This window comes from Balaenoptera acutorostrata, chromosome 3 (genome assembly GCF_949987535.1).
Source record: "Balaenoptera acutorostrata chromosome 3, mBalAcu1.1, whole genome shotgun sequence".
NCBI classification, from domain to species: Eukaryota; Metazoa; Chordata; class Mammalia; order Artiodactyla; family Balaenopteridae; genus Balaenoptera; species Balaenoptera acutorostrata.
This window is the reverse complement of record NC_080066.1, coordinates 171,200,449-171,218,976: the sequence shown is the minus strand read 5'-3', so window position 1 is coordinate 171,218,976 and position 18,528 is coordinate 171,200,449. Positions and strand designations below refer to the sequence as shown.

General features: G+C 45.6%; 1 protein-coding gene across 7 annotated transcripts in view; it reads right to left on the bottom strand.

Annotated features, from left to right (window-relative positions):
* Positions 1-1,196: 1,196 nt before the first annotated feature.
* The window catches only part of LOC103000801 (tyrosyl-DNA phosphodiesterase 1), an 83,294-nt gene continuing 65,962 nt past the window's right edge, over positions 1,197-18,528 (bottom strand). For 2 of the 7 annotated variants that reach the window (XR_009007427.1, XM_057542471.1), the window contains 2 exons: positions 17,933-18,041; positions 10,020-11,116 (listed from right to left, as the gene is read on the bottom strand). Coding sequence is in view for 6 of the 7 variants with exons in the window: in XM_057542471.1 (XP_057398454.1) it covers positions 11,043-11,116; positions 17,933-18,041 (183 nt within the window). In the remaining variant the exon portion in view is untranslated. Of the gene's footprint in view, positions 2,718-3,262; positions 4,472-10,016; positions 11,117-14,821; positions 15,642-17,932; positions 18,042-18,528 lie in introns of those variants that run through there. The other 5 variants (XM_057542474.1, XM_057542473.1, XM_057542475.1 and 2 more) reach the window with 5 other exon arrangements.

Sequence of the window (18,528 nt, the reverse complement as noted above, 5' to 3'; positions counted from 1 at the left end):
TATTTCTCCCTTTAATTATGTCAATTTGTGTTTCAATTTGTGTTTGAAGCTATTATTTAATATAAGCATTTATGATTATTATATCTTCCTGATGTAGTGACCCTTTTATTTTTATGAAATGTCTGTCTTTATCTCTGGTAATACTCTTTGCCTTGAAGTTTATTTTGTCTGATATTAATCTGGTTACCACAGGCTTCATTTACTTAACATTTGCATGGTATCTTTTCCATTTACTTTTAACCTCTCTCTGTCTTTATATATATTTAAGGCGGATTTGTTACGGACAGCATATAGCAGTTCGGTCTTCTTTCTTTTCATTTTTCTGGTCAGTTCTGACAATCTCCACACTTTAATTGATCAGATAAACACTGTCCATCACTTCTGTGATGAGGGAAATATCCCATATCTATGCTGTTCTATAAAGTGGTCCATCGTGGTGCTACTGAGCACTTGAAATGTGACTAGTGCAAGTGAGGAACTGAATTTTTAACTTTATTTGATGTTAACAACATATTTAAATATCACATGTGGCTAGTGACTGCTGTATATCATTTATGATGGAGAAATTCTGGATTCTGTTCCTCTAAAAACAATACTTCTTAAACAGGCAGTTAACTTGGCTGAACTCAACTGCAAAATTATCTCTACAGTGGGAAGTATCTCAAATTCTAGTTCAGTTCTTTTAGCCTTAGCCACACACGGTTCAGCGGTCAGCCAGAGATTTGAGCAGAGTTTACAGACACATTGGGAATCCCCTCTGGCTCTTTCTTCTGTTATTTCCCTCTTCACTCTCAGAGGCTGTGGATACTCCAAACCCTGTACTCTGGATCTCCAAGCCAAGAAGACTGTAGCTTTCCCACTGGTGGTTTACCCGCCATGCGTAAACCTGACCTCAGACTAAAACCTGACCTCAGGCCCAAAGTGGTGAAAAGACAGGAAACTCACCCAGTGGAGTGCCTTTCTTTCAGTTGTTGACTCTCTTCTTTTCTGCCTGCTTTTGGTCGCTTTCAGTAGCTGGTATAAGCTCCACCCCAGAGCGTATACTTTTATTTGTGAAAGAATTGGTTCAGTAGGAGCCATTTGGCGCTGCCAGAAACCGGAAGTTCCGTGGTTTCCCCACAAGGTTTGATAATGAAATTTTCAAACATACACCAAAGCCGAAAGAATTTTAGAGTCGCAATCTAGATCGTACAATTAGATTTTTCTATACTTTATCATGTATCTACTCGTCCTTTAATACACCTTAAAGCATTTCAAAATAAACTGTAGATACCAATACACTTGCCCCTAAATACTTCAGTATATATGTAACTAGAGTTCAGCTCCTGATTTTTTCTTATGTAGAATTTACATACAATGCACATATCTGAGCTTGTACATTCTTTGAGTTTTTAAAAAGCAGCTTTATGGAGCTATAATTCACATTCAATAAAAATGACCAATTTGGTGTATAATTCAAGGGGTTTTGTAAAGTGTAACCAATGCCACAATCATGCTAGGAACATTTCCATCACCCCTAAAAGTTCCCTCATGCATTCAATCCCCTCTCCCCACAGCTGCACTTATTCTTAAGGCCACCCAGTTCTGCTTGGGGCAGGGGCTGGGTGCCACACCAAGAACAGGAACTAGAGACCCAGGGGAGAGGTCATCCACTGCCAAGTGTGTCCTGGAATGCCAGAGAAGAATGGAATGGAAGAGCAGAACCAGGGCTAGGCTGGGCTCTTCCCAAGTGCTTCCTTCCAGGTTGTTTCCAGAGAGGTGTTAAGTGGCTCACTGAGATCACACGGTTCTTTCCTCTCTCTTAAGGAAGATTCTGCCAATCCAAGCACAAATAAAGATGCCCATTTCTTGAGGCTGTTGTGGTATCAGAGGTGTTCAGGAAGCAGGAGCTCCCTCTGTCTTCAAGAAGGCAACTGTAGGCAGTTCACAGATCTCTTTGCGCCTCAGTTTCTTCATTTGTAAAATGTACTTCCTCCCAGGGCCGAAGGGTCAACTCACACGTGGGGTTCACATGAACATGGACTCCCAACCCCACCCTCAGTCCCAACTCAGCCTCCACGAGGACCCCTCTTTCCCAGAGGCAGGAAGCAACGTGGATCCGTGCTTTCAGGGCAGGAAGTATGTGGGTCAGCTCTGCAGAGTTGTTCAGGGCGCGCTTGAGAGCCTGGGCCCCCGGACAAAGACTCCCTTGAAAATAGAGCCCCCGCCTCTGGAATCCAGAGGCCTACTAGCCACCTTGCTGCATCCAGGACTCTTCAATCTACCCCCGTCTGTCAGAAAAACCTGCCTTTAGTAGTGGGTGAAGGAGCAATATTTGTGGCAAGTAGCTAATTTTTCAGAAGGCATGGGTTTTATTTTTTACACTTGAGTTACCATTCTCTAAATGCCCCAGGGAGAGACTGCCAGTTTGGTACTTACCAAGAATCATTCCGATTTACATTGAGGGAGTTCTTACCAGTGCTTAGGAGCTCCATTTCATTTGATTCTTACAACAATCCCACGAGGCAGGAAGGATAGCTATTAGGCCCACATAACAGATGAGAAAATGAAGATTCAGAGGCATCACATGACTTGCCTAAGGTCTCATGGTGGGAGGGAGCAGAGCTGGGGCTAGACAAATCTAATGAAGAGTGAGTCACCGCTCAGGCTTTGGTAAAACCTCAAGTCATCACCCAGGTGACTATCTGTCTTCATTCAGAGTGGGTGAACTAGCAAACCTGGGAAAGAATACATTTTAGATTGTAACCCTGAACCCACTCACACAAATTTAAACAAAAATAACCTTACTTTGTGCTACACACAGATAATTTCTACTATCTTTCATTTAAAAGTGCTGGTCATGACACCCTAAATTGATTCATGATTCACTAAAGGGTTGTGACCCGAAGTTTGAAAAATCACTGCTTTAGAACGCTCAAGTTACAAGCGTTCACTTATATAACCGGCTTTTTCGAGAAACTTGGATTTTAAAATTTCCTTCTTGGTTTCCTTTTGCTTTTATTTATTTATTTATTTTTAAATTGAAGTATAGTTGATTTACAATGTTAATTACTGCTATATAGCAAAGTGATTCAGTTATACATATATAGATTCTTTTTCTTTAAATATTCTTTTCCATTATGGTTTATCACAGGATACTGAATATAGTTCTCTGTGCTATACAGTAGGACCTTGTTGTTTATCCATCCTATATATAATAGCTTACATCTGCTGACCCCAACCTCCCACTCCATCCCTCCCCCAACCCCCTCCCCCTTGGCAACCACTAGTCTGTTCTCTATGTCCGTGATTCTGTTTCTGTTTCACAGATAGGTTCATTTGTGGCATGTTTTAGATTCCGCATATAAGTGATATCATATGGTATTTGTCTTTTACTTTCTGACTTATTTCACTTAGTATGATAATCTCTAGTTGCATCCTTTTACTTTTAAATAAAATGTGCATGCTTGCACACATTATTTAAGAACAAGGCATAAAAAAGGTTCCTCTGGCACAATAGTAATACTTCACCTAGAGATACTTCTTGTTCTGGATTGGACCTCAGGCATTTTCCACTTGTCTTTGGCGAACTCTGCACCTGCCGCCTCCTCAGCAGGGGCAGTCCCTGATCTGGAGTGCTTGCATCATGGATGGACACATGACTCAACCTGACCAATCAGATGCGTCAGGGGACTTTGGCCAGGGCTATTGGGAAAGAAGTATTTTGTTTTCTCTGAAATGACTAGCCGGATATAATATGGGATCCTGGAGCGTGCGGTGGTGGTGACGGAGTGGGAATTTCAGCCTCCAGGTGGAGAGAGCTTGCTTGAGAATGACGTCCAGATTCTGGAAAGCAGAGCTGAGACTTGAAGGTAGACTTGGTTACATTATGATCCTCTGGCATTTGCTAGACTCGTGTTAAAAGTCTCTTTCATTGCTTAAGCCTAACTAATCTGGTTTCTGTAACTATAAAAGCATCCTGACTAATGTAGTCTTTCATAAAAATATTAATAAAGTATTATTAAATAACAAATATTTACAGAGGCTTTTAAATTTTAGTAATGTCAATTATCTGAAAACAAAATCAGCATTCAGCTGTCATAATGTTAATTTCTAAAGAACCTATGAACACAGAGCCACTCAGATCACGCACAGTGGCATCACCTGTGTCCTTGGGGCCACAAAGGGACACACACTAGTTCTGTGACCTTGAACCTTACTTTTCCCTCGTATAAAATGAGGTACAACCTGCCCCACGTGTGATGATGTATATAAAGTTACCTACTATCATAACCCATAATAATTCCCTATGGATGTAATTTCTCTTTTGCCTTTCCCTTCCGAGAGTCTTTTTGTGCGTATTAAGAAAACTGGCCATTGCAATGGGGCTCTCCGAAAACCTTGCTACAAAGGGAACAGGAGAAACTGAGCCAAGTGCCTTCGACTGATTAACATTAATCAGACTGCAGTTTCAGTAGAGCTTCTGGTAGACCTAAAGAGAATAAAGTGTAATTTATACACAGCAATTGGATTCTGCACTGAGACAGACTTGCTTGGAACTCTGTTGTAAAAACTGGGCTACTAATCGTACCCAAACTTGCAATGCTTTGGCCCCATGACTACTCGTCACCCCTCCTTAAATATATGAGGCGTCCTCATTTCAACACATCCCTGCTCCCCACTTCCTGGGCTGCCTCTTGCCCTCCCCCCTCCAGCATCCTCTACGGCGCCAGTTCTCTGTGCTTTAGATCTACTGAGTCAGTGGAAACGCCAGGTTTCAGAGAACTGAAGAGAACATACTTAACAAGGCAAAGTTTCCAGCCGTTGATGTTCTCTCTTGAAAGGAACCGGCCCCACTGCCAGGTTCTGGCTTTAACACTGCAGTGGCTCAGCCCTGCACGCTAAGGCGGCATTTAGTGGCTGATTTTGCGCACTGCCAGCGGGTTCTGTCCCGCCGACTGTGCACTGTTACAGTGTCTGCAAGTGCACCTGGTTTTGTAGCTACAGCTACAAATCATGTATGGGAGCCCTGCTCCTTGACTGGAGCACTGGCCACACCTGCTGCCTGGCCCCTCACAGCAGTCCTGCCTGGGTTCAAATCCCAGCTTTGCCCCTTGCCAGCTGCGTGACTCTCTCTGGACAAATCATCTTAGTTTCCCCATGTGTAAAATGGGGATAATAATAATGCCTCCTTGATCAGGTACTTATGAAGATTCAGTTAGTTAATATGCATAAGTCACAGAACAGCACCCGGGACACAGCAAGTACTCAGTACTTGTGGGTCAGTGTTACTCCTCAGGGACCGGTGGACAGAGACAGGGCTCAGAGGTGGTCCCTGCCTCTGTGCTGTTCTGCTGGCATCTCCCAGGAGCCCCTTTGCTGGCCTCATCTTTTGTTTCTGCCTGTGAATCCTACTATGTAAGCAATGGCCACTTAAGACATATAACTTACTAGTTGATAGAAATTCAGTAAGAAATTGTACAGTTTTGTTTGTAGTACTTTTGTCCTGCATATTGCTTGAAATAAGTGGGCTACTAAACTTGGCAAACTCGGCAAAGACTTAATCATAATGGGATGTGACCTATGCATAACACGTGTTAGCACATCATCAAAAGAATTTTAGATTTAATTCTATACAATTGTTAAGCTCATTTATTTCTGCCAGTCACTGAGTTCCTGTACAGACTTCTGTCATTATACTTTGTCATTACAATTAATATCATTCATGCATCAACACAATTGCTACATTTTACGAATGTAAAAAAAGAATGCCTACCTAACCTTTTTCTTTAACATATTCAGTCAAAAGCAAGTATTCTCAAGGAATTCTCGAGGATGGGGTTAGTTAAAGCGCTAACTCTACAGTAAGCGGGGGGTGGGGGGAGTCAAAATGTCTCAAGATTTGAATCAAACACTTAGATCACCCAAAAATGGTTTCACAATGGATCAAATGATATTAGACATTGTTTCTTAGAAAGGGAATTTTTACTCTCATGTGGGAGAAAAAGCTGCAACAAAATCAAATCTAAGATCCTCATTTTAAGCATACTGAATCTGATGCAGAAACCATGTTCATTTGAAAAGTCATGTGATATTAATAATTTCTATTAAGGACAACTATATAACTTCCACACAAGAAAACTTGCACATTAGGAAAATGAAGCTTGGCGCTGTTGCTCACTGTGGGATCTTATGGATGTTATTTAAGAGAAGGCTGGAGAGGAAGTGGAGAAAAGGGAACCCTCCTGCACTGTTGGTGGGAATGTAAGTTGATACAGCCACTATGGAGAACAGTATGGAGGTTCCTTAAAAAACTAAAAATAGAGCTACCATATGACCCAGCAATCCAACTACTGGGCATATACCCTGAGAAAACCATAATTCAAAAAGAGTCATGTACCACAATATTCACTGCAGCACTATCTACAATAGCCAGGACATGGAAGCAACCTAAGTGTCCATCAGCAGATGAATGGATAAAGAAGATGTGGCACATATATACAATGGAATATTACTCAGCTGTAAAAAGGAACGAAATTTAGTTATTTGTAGTGAGGTGGATGGACCTAGAGTCTGTCATACAGAGTGAAGTAAGTCAGAAAGAGAAAAATACCGTATGCTAACACACATATATGGAATCTAAAAAAAAGGTACTGATGAACCTAGTGGCAGGGCAGGAATAAAGACTCAGGTGTAGAGAACGGACTTGAGGACATGGGGCGGGGGGAAGGGGAAGCTGGGACGAAGTGAGAGAGTAGCATTGACATATATATATACTACCAAATGTAAAACGGATGGCTAGTGGGAAGCAGCTGCATAGCACAGGGAGATCAACTTGATGCTTTGTGACAACCTAGAAGGGTGAGACAGGGAGGGGATACAGGGATATATGTATACATATAGCTGATTCACTTTGTTGCACAGCAGAAACTAACACAATATTGTAAAACAGCTATACTCCAATAAAGATAAAAAAAAAAAAAAGAGAGAAGGCTGATGTGAGGATTAAACAAGCACTTAAGTACAGGAGTTGAAACAGAGGAAGAAGTCAGGAAGCATCAGCTATTACATTATGTAGAAAAATACAGTCTCCAAATCAGTGAACTTCTAAGGCTGATTTTTATCAACTATGGTTAAAACTAGGCCTCCTTTCCCAGGAGTATGAGGATAAAACATAATTTAAAAATCCCATCTCCCTCCCTCCCCCAAGAAAGAAGGTGGTGGCAGATCATTCCTCTCTTCACCAGAAAGTACCAGAGAAGTGAGGCGACATGGAATCCTCCTGCCTAAATGGCAAGTGACTTCCTTTAAGTCACCAAGTGTCAGGGTTGACAATTTCCTGCCTCCAAAAATTTGGGGGTCTCTTAAATGCTTAAGCCTTTAGAATACTGTTGAAATTCATTGTCCAATATGAAAATCTCATTTAGATCTTTGGCTACATGTCCATCTCTGTAAAAGGATGCTAGGTAAGATTTCAAAAGAACAAGATAAAACTTTTTTTTTTTTTTTTTAAGCTAGTCAAATTTAGCAGTGGGGGGTTGTATACCAACTTTAGTGACACTAACGTTAATAAGTTCTGGTAACCCACTACCATCGGACCAGCCCAAGATAAAACTTTTTAAGAAAAAGAGGAGCGGTTCCTTTCGTCCACATGCAGAGAAACTCCTTACTCAGCAGATGAGTCTCCTGTAACGGGCAGCTTATGAAGAAGAGGGTGGATTCTTTTATACGGAAGTTTGCCCTCAGCAGGTATAAAGTCACTGGATAAGTGTTTCCATGAGATTTGAAAGGACGGAAGGAGGTGGGGAAAAAGGATAAAAAGTGGCACGCAGCTACGGCAGTCAGAGGGGAGGTGAGGGTTTCCTGAGTTCGGAAGAAATAATTGTTGAACCCCAACCTGAGAATAACAGAAGTGGTTTCCTCAAACATTAACAAGTGTTTGGACTTCCCTGGTGGTCCAGTGGCTAAGACTCTTGGCTCCCAATGCAGGGGGCCCGGATCTGATCCCTGATCAGGGAACTAGATCCCGCATGCCGCAACGAAGATCCCCCATGCCGCAACTAAGACCCAGCGCAGCCAAATAACTAAATATTAAAAAAAAAATTAACAGGCGTTGATGATGCTTTTTTGTAGCACTCTGGGTAATTTAGCCAGTCACATTAATAAAAGGACCAGATGGGGTTGAACCTCTTGTTTTGTTGAACCTCATGGGATTTAATCAATCCCATGTTGATTACTCTTGAGGCATTACTTTATTTTCCACATGTGCTATCAACTGTGCCCAGAGAGCTCGTGGTACTGACCTGGTACTACGCTGGCCTGGCCTAGCCCTGCCTCGCTGAGCCCATGCTCACCAGGGCAAGGGCCACAGGAGGCAGCTCTCTGGGGTTGGGCCTGCACACCCACTGGGTACATGCCCCTTGACCTTGGACTTGCCCTAACTGTACCTTGATATACATAACCAGCCCATCCTACAGAGATTGTCTCAGCTTCCAGAAGGGCACTCTGGGTCCCTGCTGGGTCTAGGGTGCCGCTCCAAGTGTGGCTGTGGACCAGGCCAGCCTGTGATGAGTACAGAAAGTAAAAGTGAGCATTTAGAAACTTTCTTAGCTATCTGACAGTGCTGTGACATCCAAGCACCTGATCCTGTATCCTATAAAAGTATCTGTCCACAGTGGATTGGGGGAAAATGGTCCATCTCCTCGGATACTGTCCACCACACTGCCCGGGAGCCTGGGCCACCTGCAAGTACAGAACAGGCTCTGGATGCTGCCGGACCTGGGTTCAAACACTGGTGAGAGCAGTTTCTAGAAGTGTGACCTTGGACGAGCACTTTACCTGTTTGAGTCCAGGTTTCCTTATCAGGAAAATGAGGATAAACCTGATGACTCAAGGGTGTCCCCTGTACAGTCCCCACCCTGCGCAGGCACATTCATGTCCTAACTCACCGGACAGTCTCAATGAGCCTCTACAACGGGAATGATTATTACTCCACCCCTATCTTACAGGTGAGGGGACCAAGGCGCAGAGAAGTGGTGGCAGAACTGGGATTCAAAGCCCGGCAGCCTGACTCCAGCTCTGGGCTCCGACCCACTTTGCAGTCATGTGGCTCAGATGAGCCACATGCCCGAGTCCGCTATCCTTTGACTGGCTGGGCCCCGAGCAGCCCAGGCTTCCTGGGTCCTGCCCGGAGCTGGCCGACTACTTGCAGCGGTTCTGATGCCCCCTGCTGCCTGGAGGCTGGCACTGCCCCCATGCCCACCCAGCACGGACCACTGTGCTGGCGGGAGTCACAGGTCCTTGACCGCAGTCCCTTGGACACCCAGCTCAGACTCCTGGGCTCCCGCTCTGGGCCGGCTCCACCGTTATTACCAGTCCAGGGCACCCTCCCTGTTGCCCTCCAAGGCAGCTGGGCTCACCTGATACAGGGTTTGAACGCACCTGAAGTAGAAGGCAGGGCGCGAAAAGGATTAAGCCTAACTTTTCTTACCAGTGGAAGAAACTGGTTAAACGAATTCACTGGCTTTTCAGCTTTATGTTTTTTAAGGATTTTCTTATTTATTTATTTATTTATTTTTGGCTGTGTTGGGTCTTCGGTTCGTGCGAGGGCTTTCTCTAGTTGCGGCAAGTGGGGGCCACTCTTCATCGCGGTGCGGGGACCGCTCTTCATCGCGGTGCGCGGGCCTTTCTCTATCGCGGCCCCTCCCGTCACGGGGCACAGGCTCCAGACGCGCAGGCTCAGCAATTGTGGCTCACGGGCCCAGCTGCTCCGTGGCATGTGGGATCTTCCCAGACCAGGGCTCGAACCCGTGTCCCCTGCATTAGCAGGCAGATTCTCAACCACTGCGCCACCAGGGAAGCCCCTCAGCTTTATGTTTTTAAGCAGAATGCAAAACAAAAAACCACCCAGATAGTATCCTTTAGAGAACCCAATATGTTAAAGTGGTGAAGGAAGGCTCCTCTGATCGGGGAAGGAGAAGGGAGGAGCCCCCGCCCCTCACCCACCCCAGCAGCTTTCTGATGTGAACATCCTTGGCCTCTGAGGAACACTCTGCAAAACTAGTATCTTAAAAAAACTTTCAAAATTAACACTGAACTCTATTCTAAATTCTAGGATGAAGAAGCTGACGACAACCTGGAAATGAGCCTCACGCAGAAGAAAACGAGGCGGCTCTGTCATCCGAGGAGAGCGCGATGCTGCGTGTGAAGGGCACCCAGACACAGAGCAGGAAGATGCTCGTCGCTCTGACCCAGGCAGCCGGGGCTGGGGGACGTCCTGAACCTTTCTGGGCCTCAGTTCCCTCACTTGTGAATTGAGGGCACCCAATCAGTTCACCTTTCAGGGGCTCTTCTGAGTGAAATGATTGTGTGCTTTTTTATGATCCTGCGAGCTGTCTTTTGAGGACATTTCTGGGGACGGAGGAGACACCATGCACTCTGGGGAATGGGTGAGGGGAGGGCAGGTGGTCCTTGAGCGGGAAGGCAGCCAGCACGGCCGGTGGGGGGGATGAAACGTCGTCTAAAGCTGCAGAGTGACGACGGTCAATAGGGCCCATGGCGTCGGGGTAGCCGCACCAGCCGACACACGCCAGGCTCCCTCCAGCAACCCCGAGACACACTCAGAAAGCTGAGAGAGGGCTGGGTGAGAGGTCACATTCCTGCTCTGAGAAGTTTCAGCTGGATCCAGAGCACCTTTCCTGACAGAGCACAACCGACACAAGTCAACCTTCAATTCACAAGCGCTGATGCCGCCGTGGAAGTCCTCATCACTAGGAAGATCATTTTACACCTATACATTCTTTTAATGTGGTGAAGTTTAATAGCTTTCATTCCAAAGCATAGAAAAGGGAATTAAGAAAATATATAATTTTTTAAAGTGAGAATGTTAACAATGGCCATTAAAAGGATAACCAACATCTGTGTTTGAAAGCTCGACCTTTGCAAAGAGTTTTGTAGGGGGGGCAGATAAAACATTAAGAATAGTGAACACCCAGTGCAAACAAGAACATCCAATGTTTGGGGTTCAATGCCTTACACGTCAACTTCACAGTACTTTACTGCTCTCAAGAGGGAACCCACATGTTCCCGTGTGTATCTGGTGCTTTGACATAAGGAATGTTCCAAATCCAGGGCCGATCTGGGGGAAAAACAATTACATAAGTATAATACTGATTTAAATAGGATTACAGAAAATTCACCCACCTGACAGGATAAAACTACTCATGGGCCAGAGTCTACAAATCATGAAGAGCCTTTGCTGAATCAAGCCCCGACGAGAGCCCTTATAGGTAAGAGCTTGTAGTTAAGGTTCATGTTAAGACATGGGTGAATGAACATGGCAGCAGGCTGAAGCCCGGGGTGAATGCTGGCTTGCCACTTACGTTGACAAGTCATTTCACCTCTCTGAGCCTCAGTTTCCTTATTTGTATCAAAGTCGTGGAGCTGTCAGGAGGATTAAATGAAATAAACCCCTGTAGTGCACAAGACGCAGTGTTCCCCACAGAGAGAATGTAACAAATGAAGGCAGCTCATTTTCTTCTTTTAAGAACCTGGAGAAACCAACAGTGACAATGGGTACAGTCAAAGGCCATTTTTCTGCTCTCAGCAGCTGGTCATGGTCGCACAGAACCAAGAGGCCCAGCGTCACATACCTGAAATGGTTTTGTTCTGTAAGTTAAGGCTAGTGATTGATAAGGCATAAAGGTCTCTGTATAATGACCGTAGACCAATGCTGAGGAAAGCAACATGCCTTGGAATGGTACAACGGAAAGATGACCTAGGTTCAAATCCTGCCTTCATCCTCCTCTGCAGCCTGAGGAAGGCATGTGGATTTTGGCCTCAGGTTCCCTATCTCTGAAATGGGAAGTAATTACATTAGCAACCTCCCAGGATTATTGTGAAGCATGAATGAGAGAACATCTGTGAAAGTTCCTGGCATGCTGTAGGTGCTCAATATGTGTGAACTTTTCTTCCTTTTAACTGATGTTTCACAAATTGAAAAAATTGGAACAAATCTCTTTTACCACATATGGCTACTGCCAGAGTCAAACCATTTCAAAAAGAACCATAATAATATGGGTAGGGTGTAGGGACTTCCCTGGTGGCACAGTGGTTAACAATCCGCCTGTCAATGCAGGGGACACGGGTTCAAGCCCTGGTCCTGGAAGATCTCACATGCTGCGGAGCAACTAAACCCGTGTGCCACAACTACTGAGCCTGCGCTCTAGAGCCTGTGAGCTACAACTACTGAGCCCGTACACCACAACTACTGAAGCCGGAGCACCTAGAGCCCCTGCTCTGCAACAAGAGAAGCCACCGCAATGAGAAGCCCAAGCACCACAACGAAGAGTAGCCCCTGCTCTCAGCAACTAGAGAAAGCCCACGTGCAGCAACGAAGACCCAATGCAGCCAAAAATAAATTATTTAATTAAAAAAAAATACGGGTAGGGTATAAATACACTGCAAGGATTAAAAATAAACCCCCATATTATTGTCCTGAGAAATATGGAGAGATGGAAGGGTTGCATGCTTATAGTAAACTGGCCACTTGGCAGGTCAGCTGAGATGGACCATCCCACTGCAGCAGCTGCTCGCCGGCCCTGCCAGCAGCCCCTGGGGGAGGCTTTCTCCTTTTCCTGAACAGAGGCAGATGGTAGCTTGGAGGCCGAGCTGGCAAACAATGGTATCTGCTACTCCTCCCCTCCAGCCTCGCTGTTTGTTCTGAATAATCACAGGGCGAGTATGCAAATGGCAGCTCCCAGCAGGAAGTGCAGGAAAAGAATGCCAAAGATGGCAACAAGTTATCAGAACCCTGTTCTCTCCCCTCTGGCCTTGAGATGGTTTGAAAGCAGGAAACCACACTTTCTGGTAATTAAGTTTCTTAAGAGGTAAGGGGCTAGCAGGGCTGGAGACCTGACTCCCTGGCAACTCACTGGCCTTAAGAAAGCACCCGCTCTCTTCCACTGGAAACACCATCTTCTGTAGCTGGACTTCCCCTTATTTACCCCTTTCCCTGCAAACTGCTCTGTTGGGCAATGTCTGCTCTGCTTCATCCCCCAGGCAGAAGACCCCCCCAATCCTTGCTATATGAATAGCCATTAGAGAGATTCTTCACCAGTGCAGATATGTGATACAGGCATTTGCCAGTGAGGCTGTAACTTAAAGACCACCACTGCATTTACAGTGGACCCTTGAACAACTTGGGTTTGAACTGTGAGGGTCCACTTATATGCGATTTTTTTCAATAAATACACACTACACCATCAGTGGTTGGTTGAATCTGGGGATGTGGAACTGCGGATACGGATGGCTCACTATGGGGCTTGAGCATCTGTGGATTCTGGGATCCAAGGTGGGTCCTCGACCAATCCCTGGCAGATAGCAAGGGATGACTGTATTCCTTTCCCTCAAATTTAGCCAACGATGACCAAGCGAGGACCTGGAAACCATGCTCCTGGCAAATCCCCCCGAGGCTCTGCTTTATAAATGAGCAAATGTCTGCACCTCCCCGGCAGAGCCTTTCCATGCCAGCTGCAAGGCCTTCCACTACCGTGGGGGAAGGCCACAAAAAGGGCCAAGAGGAAGGTGAAAAGAGGGGGGTTATGATTCTGTTGTGTCTTTTTACCCATTACTACTGGAAATCAGCCATTACCACTCACTGGCTCAGATGAAGGCCTGTTTTAGGCAATCCTCCTAAACCGTCCCATGAGAGAACAACTTGCCTCATGATAGTCACACGTGTATATGAAATACTTGGTAGTGCTGGTTAGATGCCTGGTACTCCGCTAGACAAACACGAAGGCCTCTCAAGTTTGCGGTCCAGGGGGCAGGCAGACAAGCAGGCACGCCCTGCTGCTGGGAAGCTGAACCCCACTGTGTCTGTGCAGCAGTTCCCTGACTGGGCTGATGTGGGAATTGCCGGCACGTTTTTCTGGGACCCACCCCTGGAGAGCTCGTTTCAGTAGGTCTGGGCTGGGGCCTGGCAATGTGCACCTTCGTCAAGTTCTAAAGGTGATCTTCACAGAATCTGTTCGGGATCTGAGGCTAAAGGGGATGAAAAACGTCTTTTTTTTTTTTTTTTCCTGGAATACGATGAAAGGATTTAAAACAGGAGAGGGAACGATCAGATGAGCCTGGCAGCAGCGTGGAGGACGGCATCCAGGGGGAGGAGCACAGAACCAGGGAAATGAAAGCACAGCACAGTCTGGGTGAGAGTCCGGCTGAGGCCTGTGTTAAGGCCACGGTGGGGGAGGACGAAGGACGACCTGGGGGGCGTGGTTCCCTCTGTGTGTCCCTGTGGTCAGGGACTGCATGCTACAGCGTGTGATTTACAATGTTAGTGATTTTGCTTTGTAAAAGCTCTCTTTTAAAAACACAGTTCCTGCTAGTAAAATGGGTTTGGGTAAGTGTAACTTTTCATGGGAGGAGAAATATAAACTCAAGGAGGGCAAGGATTTGTGTCTGTCTTGTTCACTGATCTATTCCAGGCACCTAGCTGGTGTCTGTGCACAGCAGGTTCTCAATGATACACCCGTGGGGAGAGAGAATAAGCAGCAAGCACAAAGCAGGTGCCCCTGTAGCTGAGTCTTTGTTTTTATTTGATTAGTTTCTTGGTGTCAGGATGTCTGGTGGTCTCTTGTATCCAACTGTGATTTGTTCACATTAGTATATTTCTTTGCTAAGCTTTTCTTATAGTCTCTTGACTTAAAAAATACTGAACAAGATCTTATATATGTTAGAGTGGCTTGAAAATCACTTATTCAAATGCAGTGCTTTTTTTTTTTTTATTTTATTTTTGGCTACGTTGGGTCTTCATGCTGTGTGCGGGCTTTCTCTAGTTGCGGTGCGGGGGGGGGGGGCTACTCTTCGTTGCGGTGCACAGGCTTCTCATTGTGGTGGCTTCTCTTGCTGCAGAGCATGGGCTCTAGGCGCCCTGGCATCAGGAGTTGTGGCTTGCAGGCTCTGGAGCGCGGGCTCAGTAGTTGTGGTGCACGGGCTTAGTGGCTCCGCGGCATGTGGGATCTTCCCAGACCAGGGCTCGAACCCGTGTCCCCTGCACTGGCAGGCAGATTCTTAACCACTGTGTCACCAGGAAAGCCCCAAATGCAGTGCTTTTGAAATATTCTTAACCATTCAACTTTTCCAAACACTGGTAAGATGTCCTTTTTTTTTTTTTTTTTTTTTTACATTTATTTATTTTTGGCAGTGTTGGGTCTTCGTTGCTGCACGCGGCCTTTATCTAGTTGAGGCGAGCCGGGGTTACTCTTTGTTGCGGTGCGCGGGCTTCTCACTGCGGTGGCTTCTCTTGTTGCGGAGCACGGACTCTAGGCACCCGGGCTTCAGTAGTTATGGCTTGCGGGCTCTAGAGCACAGGCTCGGTAGTTGTGGCGCACAGGCTTAGTTGCTCCGCGGCATGTGGGATCTTCCTGGACCAGGGATTGAACCTGTGTCCCCTTCATTGGCAAGTGGATTCTTAACCACTGCACCACCAGGGAAGCCCAAGATGCCTTTTTAAGGTGCACATGACTCCCCCGAATGTTGGCTTTACAGGAAATGTTGATATCTGAATCCCTGGCATTATTCTACACGCTAGTAAAGCAGTGTGGAAGGTTAAAATAGTACCGATAAAAAAATTAAAATGTTCCAGTCTCTCTCGCATATGTCTTTCAAAGGAAATGCGTAAAAAACAGAAAACTCAGTTAAACAATGGAAAACCTCTGCTTGCTGGTCAAATAAAAGGATTACCATTTTCATTACATGGTCTAAGACACTACCTAGTTGTAAACTTTTAAGTTCTTGGGAATGCTTTTTCTAGTGGAACTGAGGGAACCTCAGGATATTTTTAAGGCTCCTCTACCTCTTCCATTCTTGCTTTTACAGTCCTTTGGAGATTAGGATTAAAGGGAGGGGGTGAAATTCCAGCCAAGGTTCCAGGCTGTGGGTGGGAGGTACAATGCCTGAGGCCAGACAGCAGGAGGCTAAGCCTAAATAAGGCTGTCACAGTTAGTCCTTCCCATCTCCAACCTGTTTATTCAGGAGCACTCAGGTTGGGGGTAGGGGTGAGGGACATGAAGAGCAGAGAAAGGGAGAAAAGACAGAGGTGCAGCGCAAAGCCAGAAAGGGGGAAGGTCACTGGGTCATGTCCTGGGCTAGGGACTGTCCTGCACAAGCCTCAGCCTCTTCTGAATGTCAGCTCATCAGGGGGAGGGGGAGGGATGGCCATCAATCCACTGTTGTAACTGAACTGGACATTTTAAATAACAGAAACAATGGCTAACAGTAATCAGCTGCTAACTCTGAGCTGGACACTGGGTTAGATGCTTTCTAGACCATATCTCAGTCACTCTTCAACAGTGAGCTATGCACTCTCATGTTCTCATTTTGCAGAGACACTAAGGCCTAGAGAATGCAAACCACTGCCCAAGGTCACTTAATAAGTTGTCAGGCTGGCACATAAACACGGCCTGGATCTAAAGCATCTGTGGGTTGGAGGGTGGGGAGGAGTGGTCACGGATTTCTTGAAATTCTGGTAAAAGCTCTTGCTAGTGAAAAATGAACGTGTGTGAATTTACAACACATTTAGAGGACTCGACACATTTAGAGGACTCAGAAAAATGCATATGGCTTGGAAGGAAGGGAACAAGAATACCTTCCGAAACAGTATCCACACGACTGATCAGAGAGAGATGAAGTCAGCTGGGCGAGGCAGGATGAACTCTGTCAGATGTGCCAATACAATCTGAGAAACGGGTCCATCAGAAGGGCAGGTTTGGTTCACCACAAAAGCCAAAAGGGCGAGTGAGGGCGGGGAGGTAGCTAGAACGCAACCAGCATCGCTCAGGGAAGGAAGGGACCCACTGGGGCAAGGCTGACCCCGTTAGGGAGTCCGAGAGTTTGTATTAATGGGGTGGCATCATCAAAACTTACCAATCAAAAACCAAATTTTCCCTGGTCACATTCAGCCTTCACTCAAAAACCATAGATTACAATCTGGCTACCTGTGCAGGCCTCTACCCTCCAGGGGAAAATACGCCAGCCACAGTGATATAAGAATCTGCCATTTTAAATTAATAAGCTTGTCCCCATTACGCATCTCCTCCGGGGTGAGCTTGATGAAGTGTGAACTCACCCCAAAGACAGATTTTCTGGGGCTGAGAAGAGTAGCCCTGAGGCCGGCGGGGCTGGGCCAGAGCTGGGATGAGGTGGTGCCGCCATCCCAGCCAGCCTTCCTCCAAAAAGCGCTGGGAACCTGGACCAATACTCCACTGGCTTTCTCTTGCGAAAAATACCTGGTCACTGCCCTTGAAGTCCTCACCTAGTGCAGCAGTTCTCAGAGTGTGTGGCCTGGGGACCTACTTTTTAAGGGGGTTGGGGAGGGGGAAATACCTGTAAACTCAAAATTACTGTCAGCGTAACATTAAGCCATTATTTGTCACTTTCACATGCGTGTACAGACGCTACACGACCTGTGTGATAACACAACAGAGCAGCCGTGAGAATCCGGCTGTCAACCCAGATAATAAAGGGGTATGCAAAAAAGGTAAACAATGCCATCTTCCAAACTAACTTGTTTTTGGGAATAGTCATTTTATATATTTTTAAATATACAAATGGGTTTATTAGTATTTTAAAATAAGTTAATAAATATTTTAAAATTTATTGGTTTTAATTGCTGATATGATTCATATCAATAGCTATAAAAGCCCACGTAAACAAAAGCCCTTTGTGGTCCTCAGTAATAAAATGTAGAGGGGTTCTGAGACCAACCAGTTTGAGAACTGCGGCTCTGGTGGCCACACACGGGGCAGCAAGGGAGCCTCTGCAAAAACCTGCGCTTCCAGGGCCACCCACAAGCCAGGCTCCCAGGGAGAGCCCAACCCAATGGCTTTCCCTGGGCTCTGTTTGTTTCTGCTCTCGTACACACACCCAAGGTTTTCTTTCACCAGTGTCTCACCTTTACTTCCATACAGTTCTGGAGGCAGGTCATACGGCACAGGAAAGGAGGCCGTTGGCTCCTGGCTCCTTGAGAAGAATTTCTGTTTCACTCTGAAACTGTCCAGGCCCTGCAGACACACAGAATCTATAATTGCATCTCATTTTCTGGAAAAAGATATCAAGAAGCAATTATATTTTTATGATACTCACAACAAAATTCAGAGCTATTTTTGTTATTTCAGTGCTATTTTTGATATTCAGTAGGTCAAATATATTTACAACACTCCCCCAAATATTCTTTCCTAAAAATGAGAGGTCCAAATGTCAGAAAATAAACTATAGCAAAGTTTGCAAAAGTCTAATAAAGGATACAAAGACATAAGAGAAAAACAATTTTGGATGTTACAGCCCATTTCTACTAACCTCTGTGTACAGCAGCAGGGAGTGTGTAGAAGACACTGTGTAAAAATACCTCTGAATACTTTCGATATTGCTATCTATAGTAATGGGCTGCTCACTCTGGTGAAGAATGAAAGTTGCTTTCATGTATCATGAAAGTGTCCAATACGATGGGATAGGAATATAAAAGTGAGAACTCTTCAAGACCCATCAAAA